Below are 11,413 nucleotides of genomic sequence, written 5' to 3' on the forward strand. Positions count from 1 at the left end.
TACGGATAACCTCTTGATCTTACGAAGAAGCCACTAATCGCTTAGTGTAAATAGTTTCGAAAAATGGATGAAAGAAGATATTAACAATGGCATCTGTGGAAGTTAAACGTATTTTCCTTGCAATAATGGTAGTAATAGTGGTAAAAGAGGTGGTACCTCGTGCAGTGTATGATCGAGTGTATACCCCTGACGAGTTTGATGCATTAAGTAAGGGGAGAGGGAAGTAAGTTACAACTACAATGATATGATGATTTTAGGGGTACGCAATGACATTGGAGGTGATAAAAATGAACGTATTCTACATGAAAAGGTGGTTTTGGACAACGCGGAATCGGAATTTGAGTTAGGTGAGGGTGATCTGGCTTTAGGTTCTAAATTGAGAAATAATTTGAGTTAGTTCACACCAAGATTTTGGTTATAAAGGGTCACAATTAGAAAATTTACAATGGCTGTATCTAGGGAACAAAAAAAGATATCAAAATTTTATCGAAATAATTTGTAGAATATCGAGGAGGAACCAAAGGATATATTATCCAATCTGTTCTCATTTACCCTTCCATCCCCAACCACCCTAATTAATTAATGTTAAATTGCAACCCCTTACCTGGGATACCTTATCTCAGAGCTCTCAAAAAAATGCTTTTCTATGATATCCTACAAAGCTACATTCAATCAAGTAGTTTTCGGATAAATAAGGAGGATTTAATTGTAATGTATTACCATTTAATTTACTCATTATTACTTTTATAAACGCTGAAAATTATTCATATTAGTGTCCTGGTAGCAACCTTAAAACTCTTAATCCTCCATTAGTCGCGTGTATAACTTTAATCTCATGCCAGGTCGCGCAGTTAGATTTTTTGTAACGTTTGGCGTGATGTTAAAGTTCTAACATTTTGTGCTCAATTAGACTGTCTCATTTATTCTGAATTTTTTAATCAAACTCGATATATTCTTGTGACTGTATATTATATAGTGTGGAAGTTTTGGATGGAACAGTTCATATAACTAAGATGCCGAACGTATGCGACCAAAATCCTCAGAAACGTCGATTTTTATTTTTTCTTGCGGTTTTTCTTATGGTAAATTCGTCCGGGTATTTTTTTGTTTCTCAGATATAGCCATTGTAAGTTTTTAAACTGTCACTTTGTATCTATAAACTGCACTTGAAGACCAAGAGAAATTTATAGATGATTTTGATTTTGAAAGCTCTAAAAATGATATAAATGGTCATTACGATTTAAGCAAGAAATGAATCATTAAAATTTCTATAAAAGCATCTCGAAATTCTCTATATTTCCGTAAAAGGTGAATATTCTTTAACAATCTTGAGGACTGTAAGCTTCATTAATAAATATCATCATTTAACATTATTATGGTAATGTAAAGACTGAAACATTTTTTCTGTACAATTTTTTAGTGGGTAATTCATCCCTACTGCGTCCAGTTTATGAGAACTACTTGTTTTATGCGAAATGTAAATCAGGCTTTAAGCGAATAGGAGGCCAGTGTATGCAATATTTGTTGAAGCCCGAGTAGTTAAATAAACATTAACTTAGGTAATACTTCTAATATGTCCAATAATATGATATAACATTTATTACGATCCTAAAATACAGTGAGTGCAATATAATATTCTGTCTACATGTGACCCTTATAGAAACATTCTAAAATGTGGGGGAAAAGTTGCTGTTTTGTATACACAATAATAATCTAGAATCTAATTTTTTCTTTTTCGGAAATGAGGATACAGGGTGAAAATGAAAAATATCCTTTTAAGCAACATGAATTTCGTAAAAAAACAGGTTTTTCAAGAATTATCATTTTTCAATTTCACCTGGTGTCTATGTACCCAAAAAGATATAAAATAATGTGATCCTAGGTTCTTGTTGAGTACACAAAAACGCAATTCTGCAAAACATGCAAATTTATTAATTTAACTAACCTCATATCTCCAATAGTTTGGAATTCCCCCCTAAAAGCCCTATGTCCATCATATTAAACTGGACATACTGTATACATACCATAGTTAATTAAGAAAGGTTTGCTGCTTTAGACTGCACATTTCTTCCTTGAGCTCATTTTGAACTAGTTTTTAAGGTACCAAAAAAATATCAATGAAATGTGGACAAGTTTTAAATTTTGCATTTTTCAAAAACCAAATTTTTAATTTCATCAAATTCTGTTGTCTTTGGAAAATTTAGTGAACTTCTTGTGCTAACCTGACCTAACATAAGTATTTTTAGTAGAAGTAATTAGATTAAATTATCTATTTTCTTATTTTAAAATGTTCCACAAAATTTCCTGGAGAAAAAACTCTCGAAATCTATAATCTGTTCTTAGTTCATGGGATATACAAGGTAACCCATTGAAAAATTTCCACCGAAGTTGTTTGTTTTATGATGTAGAAAACAAAAACGCTCGGACCAGTTTACTTTAATTTAGACTCACGAGCGTTTTTTAAAGTTATGAAACTAAAAAGAATCCTCAAAAGTCGAAAGAATAGAGGTACCTAAGATAGTGTGTTTAAAATACTTAACGAATATTGAAACCTTCAAGAACGGGAAAACATTTCTACATTTAAAAATTTCTTGGTATTGAAACAACCTTCAAAAACTGACAAAAATAGGTATAACTTCTTGTTCTTAAATATACTTCAAATTTTAACTTTTTCGGACGATTCGAAAAGGGAAAAAAATGAGGAATGTCCTGGTGAATTCTGAAATCCTTTCGAACCTTCAATATTCTTTTGGAACCTATTTTGTAAGTATAGGTATAATTTGAGGAAATGTGGAGCTATGAAAGAATTACTAAACAAAGAAAGTTTATTCTAGTTTAACTTTGGGGGTCAGCTCTGTTATTGTTGGAGATAAAGTGGTCCCCTAGCTCTATTATAAAGCCACAATTTCTTTGCTGATATAATAAGAAATGTTTCAACGAAATGAGCTGTTAGAGCATGTAGGCTGGTACTGGAACTCAATCTGTGAGACGTTCAACGTACCCCCAAATTTTGTTTTTGGAATTTGAGTTTTTTGATGTTTCAGACTCAATTGCGGCTCTTTGGAAATTCCGAAAACTCCGTGAAATTACTAAATATCGAAATAAGCCGCTGAAACTAAAATTGATTTTTACATCTTTTTACCGATTTTATGTTTTATTTCAGGTCCTGAAAAGCTGACTAATAGATTTCTGCTAAATGTGCGATGTTCCGCAGGATATATTAGGATTGCTAAAACATGTTTAAAAGTCATAAATTTTTAAGGAAGAAAACTAGGACGATAGTCAGTGTGTCTACATATACATTATATTATTGCCTTCTAAAGCTATGTCTGATTGTATTAAAAAAATAACAATTTCATTAAGTTTTGGTATTGTCTAAAAACTTATAGAAGTAGCAAAGGAGATAAATAAATAAGCAAATAAAAATAACGTGCCCCTATTGAGAACACTTATAAAACTACTGAGTTATGTTAAAGCAAGACTGTTTCATTAGACCAGAAACGGCGTTTGTGATGAGGTAGCAGGAACGTGTTCTTCCGCAAACAAAACTAAAAAAGAATCATCCACTGATCCATTTTCATTGAAAACTGCAAAACACTCACCAATCGATTTAGGCGTCGTGCTGGTACTTTGCTGGTAAGGCTTGTTCAAACATGGATCATCGCCTTCATGATGATCATGGTGTTTCACCAATTCCTTTACCTTTACAACCATCAAACATTAAGTATTTTCAAACTATTCTACCAAATCACAAACCTTATGAAACGCGCAGTGACTTTCGTCATAAACAACTTGCCACCCTTGTTCAACCCCTTTTTTGATTTTATCCCATGTTGATGGCTCAGTGGTAGTAGTTATTGTCCCGTGGTTGTCCAACTGAGGCATACTTTGACCATCCTTGGCGCAAAGACACACAAGGGCCACAATACCGAAGAATTGGACACGACGACCCATGATGAAACTATTTTTAAAAATGATCACCTGTCTGCAATGGTTCGCACACACTCTGCAAGTAGTAAATGAAATGTTTATTAAATAAACTAGTTTGTTTATCCTTTGCTTAAATTATTGTAAGTAATGCTACTTTTATGGGTGGAATACGCGAGTTTTGTCGTTTTAGAGGTCAGCCTGAAGGTAAGTTGGATAAACCCTTCTATGGTCAAATGTATATCTAATCGTTTTGCTCCTTAGTGAATTTCATTAGTTTGGGGAGACTCTGCAATGATAATTGAGGTTGTTCGTCATCTGAGTACCTAGCAGTGGATTTTCTCTCGACACCCTGTATATGATCTGGTTTTGCGACATTTATTGTTTGCAGTACTAAGAAGTTTAAATGACTCAATTTGCATGCTAAAGTGATAATTCACTGAATGACAAGGTTAAAAAAAGTCATGCCGATGGTTGAATAATACTCATACAGGGTCTACCAGCTTTCAGACAATAAGAAGTATTTGTACAAGGCTGCAGAAATTCTTACTTATTGCTTTGTAGTGATATACAGGATAATCCAAAATAAGTCTGCCAACTGCTTACTGTAGGTTCCTGTGACCGAAGTAAGAAATAAAATGCATACGAAGATGGGCCCGTTTTTGCTTCCTATTTGAAATACAGGGTGATAAAAAATTATTATTTTTTAGTTTTTCCTAACATGTCTGTTCCGGCATTAAATATTTCTATGAAAATTAGGGAGCGTGAAATAGGTGTAAAGATACATTTTTTAAGAAAAAAAACACTATTTCTGATTTCACCATTAGCATCCTCATTAACATAACCTTGAACATTTTAAACGAAAAATATGACATGCCAGTGGTTTTAAATAATAAAAATTATTTTCTCAATGTTTCATATTTCTGCGAAAAAATATATCTCTTGAATATTTTTCATAACATTAACCGCTTTCGTGGAAGAAAAAATGCAACAATTTGCTACTGAGAAATCGCACAATTCATTCGTTCAACAATAAAAAATACATCAGGGATTTTTCAAAGAGTGCACGATAATATACAAAAAAGGGTCAAGGCGTGCATTTTTGCAAGTGGAGGGCATTTTCAACGACTTATTTAGTTGTTCTTTTCTAAATAACATAATGCACCTACCTACTAACCTAATTTAGTGTTGAAGTTTTAACATGAATTAACAAATAATGTTCTTTCCTATGAAAACAGTTAACATTATGAAAAATATTCAAAGGGCCTTTTTTACAGAAATATGAAGCATTCAGAAAATTATTTCTATTTTTTAAATCTGTGGCGTGTCATATTTTTCGTTCAAAACGTTCCGAGTCACATCAATGGGGAGGCCACTTGCGAAATTTGAAACATTATTTTCCTCTTGAAAGATTTGTGATTACACTCATTTTAGGTGCCCCAATTAAAAAAAAATGTGCCGGAACAAACGTATTAGGAAAAAATGAAAAAAAAAAAAAGAAATTTTTTATCACCCTATATTTCAGACAGAAAGCGAAAACGGACCCATGTATGAACTCTTTCTTATTTCGATCGCAGGAACCTATAGTAAGCAGTTGGCAGACTTATTCTGAAACATCCTGCATAAGGTTGTTACATATTTTCTGTCGGTAACTTTCGATGTGCAGTAAATTTTGTTAAATTACCTTTAGGACCGCGCTACTAATTTGGTTATACAAGGTGTGACGTTTAACTGGAGACATCGTAATATCTAGAATAATAAGCGCTCTACGAAAACATGTCTATTATGAGAGTCTAATTATTCCGCGGGGGAAATACATTAATGCTAAAATTAGTGCCCCTCTTCCCTTACTTATGGGGGGATGGGGAGTAAGTTTGACTTCTTAAATGGTATACTCTACTTTTTATTGCAAATTCGAATTCCGCAGCAAAAAAATTAATTTTTTTTGGCGGCCAATAAGCTGTTCATTTAGTGGAGACAAGTTATTGATAGTAATTGACAAAATGTTGACATTTAATGAATTTCTTTTTTCTTCAAAATAATAGTAATTTTAATTTTTTTCGAAAATACCGTAGAAATTATGCAATAACGTAATACTTACATACTCCTCTAAGGAAATAATTTGAGACACGTCCTTAAAAACGAATTATATAGCTTCCCGTTTGGACAGTTCTCCTTAGCCCGGAAAAGGTTCCTGCCATTAATTAAACTGCTTGAATTCTTCGTTACATCATGGATTCTATAAGCTGTAAAATGCTTCACTACAAAACCACTGTCCGCATATTCAATTGCACAAATCCAAACCAAAATACTAATTAACAGCAGACCTCTGATTGGAATTGAAATGGGAATGTGGTGGGACATTGAGCAATTCCAGTTTTGCTGAAATTTCGTTGAAACTGGTAGAATATGTCTACTGTGTTTAATGTTTGGCTTCCGATAGCTTATCGGGCAGACTGACTTAAGATGATCCATGATATGAGTTGCTTTGGGGGGATTGATTATTAAGAAAACGACCGTAATCGAGAATATACAGTGTTGCTAATTTTACCAACCCTTAATGCACGAGCGCATTTTTGTAAAACAATCACCAGTAGATCGAATTTTAACAAATGAATTGCTCTATTATTAGGACAAGGAAAGGGCACGATTAATATCATTTTAATTAAAAGGTACCCTTCATTAAGATAGTCAAAATGCCCTTTGATTTAAATTGAAAACCTAACTGAATGGGCATATAAGTACATAAGTTTTAACCCTCTAATGCCAATTATTTGTGCAAAATACCTTTACCCCCATCCTCTAGACCAAAAAAAAACCTTAAACCGCCATCTTCTCAATTATAATTTTTAACTTAAAAACTGGTTTTTCGAAAAATCTAAATAAAAATCACACATATATAGAAACCCTCGTGCATACGCCACATTTTTTTCGTTTTTTTTTCTACTAATTCCAGTCTAAAAACTGTTTTCAAAATTTCAAAATGGAATAACTTTGTTCAAGATGGACTGCAGGTCGAGTTTTTTCTTCTAATAATGGCACTTTTATGGCAAATTTAAGTGTATATAAAATGTGTTACTTTTTGGGTTGCACCATATTAAAAAATGCAAAAAACTCAATTTTTTGGCATTTTTCTCAATACCGAATTAAGCATTTCGGCATAAAATGCGATAAACAGCTACTATTGAATAATAAAAAATGCATCATATGCCCAAAAAAGTCGAAATTAATGAAATCAAGAGCATTCCACTATGGAATTTAGTGGAATTTATTTGATTTCAAGTAATTCTTCCACGAATTCCCCTGAAAGAACAGTATAATCAATTGCCGGTAAAGATATGAACTCTTTGAGCAGTTGTTCCTGATTTTTCCTCCTTGAAAATTAAAATCACGTACTGCGCTTGCAACATATTTTAGTTAAGATTAATATTTTTTCATTCATTTTGTTTTTTAATCTGTAATATTAATATCAAAGTCCGTACATTCCTTATTTGCTATTATGGGACTTCTCGCTTTATCATGATTAAATTGTTTCCATAACTACTATGTTCGCACATTTGTTGTTTGTACTTGAACACTACTAAAAATAGGGACAGTTTATCTCTTCTGTAAATAGGAATTGCCAAATGCCGTGAACAAAACATACAGGATGAGATCTTAATAACTTGCAATGGCTAGATTTCAGGAATGAAAAACATTTTTAAAAATATCTCGAAGCTATTTCTATAACGAGTAGGGGGAACCAAAATTATATACTAATTAACCTACCCACGTTTTCCCTCTAACCCCCAGCCATCCTAACTTTATTATTTTAAACGGCAATCCCCTACTTGTAATAGCTCATTTTAAAGCTCTTTAAAAATGCTTTACGATCGTATTAACTAACATCACAGTTGCTCTATCAGTTATCGTAAATGTTAAATAAAAAATGATGAAAATGTAAATTTTCAAAATTGTATTACAGCGCGGACTAATATTTCAAATAATACTTTTATCGTTTATTCGAAGGGTTAATGCTGTTTACGTTGATTTTTTTCCATTTTTTTTTTGTGGGGATACATAAAATCTATCATCTTTAAAACTCAACTTGACCCAATTAAGGAACTATGAAAAAAAATTATTCGAGCGTGCCGGGCTACATCAAAGGAAACTTTAGCTAACGTTCGTTAGGAACTTGAAAACAGGCTCTATTATTATCTGGAAAATAACGGAAACCATTTTTAACACTTAGTTCATTAAAAAGTAAAGTCAAACATTCTATTCCTTTTTTACTTAACAATTCGTTAACTGCCTGAGCAAACGTAATCTTAGTTAATATGATCTTAAAGCATTTTTAAAGAGCTTTAAAATGAGCTATTGCAAGTGAGAGATTACCATTTAAAATCACAAAGTTGGAATGGCTAAGGATTAAAGGAGAGACGTGGATAGGTACTTTTTATTAGGTTAGTTAGTGCACAATCTTGGTTTCCCATACTTATTATAAAAACAGCTTCGAGGGGTTTTTCAAATCGTTTTTCATTCCTGAGATACGGCCACTGTAAGTTTTTAAAATGTCACCCTATATACATTTGTTTCATTTTGATTAACTAAATTTCCATGCATATCACTTTCAAGTTGCCTGAATGTATCAGTGCTCCGGCTCATCCTATTCAACCGACATGCGAGTGAAAATACTTTTCTTCGTTATACTTTTGATAAATCTATTTTTTCGCTCCAACTCTTATCCAGTGCAACAAAATCAGAATAATGCAGATACCTTAATTGGAAAACCACATATAAAATTAAGCAATATCATTATAGTTCCATGTAAAGATGGTCACATCTCGTTTCGGGGAAAATGTGTTAAAACATTTAATGCGATTTGAAAGGGGTAAGTAAAGATGAAACAAACAATGCTATAAACAATGTTATTTCTCAACTCAGCTATCTCACTAATCAATGTGAACAACGTACTTTTTATCATTTCGAGATTAATAATTGCTCCTGGATCGCTAAATAAGAGCATTGTCGTATATCTAGATTCTCAGTTCGATTAAATACTTAAAGACAACACCTTGTTAAAATATCCCCTAAATTCAGTGCTAAAAGATCGTCTGAAAAACCAAAATGCGAGGTATCCTTTTGTTTTTCATTATTGCCCTCTTGGGCGTTCTACAATTCAGTAATTCCCTGCCGGCCCATGGTCTCCTCGATAAAGTTGAGAAGCCTCCAGTATTTGGGTCTATAAACGAGGGGAATAAGGAAATTATTAAAAATGCTTTAAATAATATTATTTTGGGAAATATAATCCATGTCCCCTGCAAAGATGGTTACATATTGGTCAATGGGAAGTGCGTCAAAATATCTGCCCTATAATAAGCACAGGTAAGTTAACTCTGGGTGTGACAGTAATGTAGCACAAAGATCTCTTTTTGATATAATTGAAGATACCCTCAAAATTCAAACAATTAATTCCGAAGCTTTTATTCGTATTGTTTTTGTAGTCTCTGTATATTTTCGATTTTCTCTGATCAATTGGGTCAAAATCTTTTTTGATATTTTGAAAAACTTGCCACTCGCTTCGAAAGTTGATTTTTAATCTTTTTTTTCTCGTCATTCACGTAAATTACTTTTTTTTCAAAATTTACTTGAATAACAAAACAACGTGAGCAAAAGGCGATTTTTGGGTCGAGCGGTGCTAGCAAAGTTGTTCAAAAACTGTGTTGCAGGAAAAATCTTTATGAATAGTAGAAAATAAGGAGATGACCCTCTATTTGTTGAAATAACATTCGCCCCTTTGAATTCTACCAAAGAAAAATAACTTTTTTTTTCCAGATTAGTAGCCAGAAATTCGCTCATCTCCGATTCCATATGAAAAGTTTATCTTGAAATTCGTGCATATGTATATACTCGTTACCTATTTTATATGAAATATTTTGTATTACTATTTATGATTATTAGGTAATTTTTGCTTTGCTAATAAAATATGTATCTACAGGATATAAAACAGTATACCTGAGTTTGCTTGTCTTAAAGCTACCTATCCCTAAGGATGTCCTACTTTTTATCGACCGATAATTCATTCAGCCGTAGAGGGGATGTGTTAATGCAGGGGGCCCAAAGTTTTTAGAGATAGGGTCCCGTGTGAATGTATAGAACTATGGGCACACCGAATATAAAGCTTAATACGAAAATAGTATTAATAAAATAACTTTTTTATTATTTATGAAGATATATATGTATATATGTATATAATTATCCAACAAAAAAATAAAAAATGATACAAATAAACAAAATTATTTTATGTTATTGATGTGCTTGTTTTGTAAATCTTTCCATTATTCTATTTATATTTAGTGCCAATTTAAAAGCTCCAATATTGAAAAAGTCTTTCAAATGACTATCAGTTAGTTTTGAATTGCTTTTTGATTTTATCTATTTCAATATGGAAAAATTTGGTTCACATAGGGAAAGTTCCAAAAATAGAAATCATTTTTCTAGTAAAATATTTCGAATCGATCGTACGAGGCGATGTCACTTATTAATTTTTTCATTATCAAATGTTGTATCTTTTAACTGAAAGTCTGATCATTTGATACTCTATTATGAAGCATTATTTTGCCAAAATTACAAAACTTAATTATTATTATTACTGGGTGGTGCATTTCATGTGAAAGTGAGTGTATACCAATTTCGTTTCATAACTCAAAGTAGTGTTTTACCACTGTTCAGTGGGTCAACTATCGCACTTTAGTGCGGTGCAATAAATCAGATTCAACGTGTTCAAAAAAACTGTCTATGGTTAAATCCAGCTTTTTTTCTAAATTTGCTGAAGAAACGACGATGGACATCACATGCATTTTTCCACATAGAGGCTGTTGATTGAAAATTTTTGATACGCTTTTATATAGCATTAATATTTAATATATTGAATAATCGCGAATTTTTTTGTGTCAAATTAGCTCGCGGGTTGTAGTTTTTACTTCATTTACTGACTAAGTTAAAATCAGTTAACTTACGCACTTATGTATATCTTTATGCTAATTAACCAAGCGACTAAACTATAGACAGACAAAAAGTTAGCGGGATACTTTAAACGTTAGAATAACGTTAAAAAAATATGTAGTTGATCATAAACTACGTTCTGGCCACGTAATTTTAATTGAATCCTTAAACAAACTGTGAAATTAAATTTAAATTAGTTATTTCAGCATAGCACAATACAATCGATTCATTTATCTCTTATCAATTATTAATTGTTTTTAAAATCTAAATTGTTTCCCAGCAATATCATCTGCTATGTGACTCATAAATCGTCGGCCAAAAATTGTTAACCTGTTCAGTTAATTTTGAACGATTTTAGAGAACCGACGAAATGACGATATTTTATAATTGTATGATTAACAAATGCTTAATTATGATAAAAAATAATAAAACGTTTTACGTAAATTTTTGTATGATGTCCTAAATTCGATTTTCAAAATTTAAAACTATTAAAACTGTACTG

The 11,413-nt window shown here is 32.1% G+C and overlaps 2 protein-coding genes and 1 long non-coding RNA gene across 4 annotated transcripts; 2 read left to right on the forward strand and 1 right to left on the reverse strand.

Annotated features, from left to right (window-relative positions):
- The first annotated feature begins 1 nt into the window (after nucleotide 1).
- Nucleotides 2-3,441, forward strand: LOC136417515 (uncharacterized). Of its 2 annotated transcripts, XM_066403229.1 has the most exons (4): nucleotides 2-207; nucleotides 258-347; nucleotides 1,421-1,559; nucleotides 3,164-3,441. In XM_066403229.1, the coding sequence occupies exons 1-3, from the start codon at nucleotides 87-89 to the stop codon at nucleotides 1,537-1,539; spliced, it is 330 nt and encodes a 109-aa protein (XP_066259326.1). In that variant the 5' UTR covers nucleotides 2-86; the 3' UTR covers nucleotides 1,540-1,559; nucleotides 3,164-3,441. The 2 variants fall into 2 exon arrangements, with proteins under 2 accessions (XP_066259326.1, XP_066259327.1); XM_066403230.1 differs by lacking the exon at nucleotides 1,421-1,559 and having other exon boundaries at nucleotides 18-207.
- On the reverse strand, nucleotides 3,287-6,179 carry LOC136417514 (uncharacterized). Its single transcript, XM_066403228.1, has 4 exons — nucleotides 6,029-6,179; nucleotides 3,757-4,006; nucleotides 3,603-3,702; nucleotides 3,287-3,548 (listed from the first exon to the last, which is right to left on the reverse strand). The coding sequence occupies exons 2-4, from the start codon at nucleotides 3,952-3,954 to the stop codon at nucleotides 3,490-3,492; spliced, it is 357 nt and encodes a 118-aa protein (XP_066259325.1). The 5' UTR covers nucleotides 3,955-4,006; nucleotides 6,029-6,179; the 3' UTR covers nucleotides 3,287-3,489.
- Nucleotides 6,180-8,861: 2,682 nt separating this feature from the next.
- LOC136417422 (uncharacterized) lies at nucleotides 8,862-9,918 on the forward strand. The gene is made up of 2 exons (XR_010752809.1): nucleotides 8,862-9,291; nucleotides 9,742-9,918. It is a non-coding gene; the product is annotated as an uncharacterized lncRNA (long non-coding RNA).
- Nucleotides 9,919-11,413: the final 1,495 nt, after the last annotated feature.

Source organism: Euwallacea similis, chromosome 28, assembly GCF_039881205.1.
Source record: "Euwallacea similis isolate ESF13 chromosome 28, ESF131.1, whole genome shotgun sequence".
Lineage (NCBI taxonomy): Eukaryota > Metazoa > Arthropoda > Insecta > Coleoptera > Curculionidae > Euwallacea > Euwallacea similis.

What these genes read in the sequence shown, in the direction of transcription:
- LOC136417515 (XM_066403229.1), top strand. Translation starts at nt 87, where the DNA reads ATGGCATCTGTGGAAGTTAAACGTATTTTCCTTGCAATAATGGTAGTA. An exon ending in TGACGAGTTTGATGCATTAA is followed by an intron (nt 208 to 257) that starts GTAAGGGGAGAG and finishes TGATGATTTTAG; the next exon opens with GGGTACGCAATGACATTGGA. An exon ending in GGAATCGGAATTTGAGTTAG is followed by an intron (nt 348 to 1,420) that starts GTGAGGGTGATC and finishes ACAATTTTTTAG; the next exon opens with TGGGTAATTCATCCCTACTG.
- LOC136417514 (XM_066403228.1), bottom strand. Translation starts at nt 3,954, where the DNA reads ATGGGTCGTCGTGTCCAATTCTTCGGTATTGTGGCCCTTGTGTGTCTT. An exon ending in GTCACTGCGCGTTTCATAAG is followed by an intron (nt 3,703 to 3,756) that starts GTTTGTGATTTG and finishes ATGGTTGTAAAG; the next exon opens with GTAAAGGAATTGGTGAAACA. An exon ending in CACGACGCCTAAATCGATTG is followed by an intron (nt 3,549 to 3,602) that starts GTGAGTGTTTTG and finishes ATTCTTTTTTAG; the next exon opens with TTTTGTTTGCGGAAGAACAC.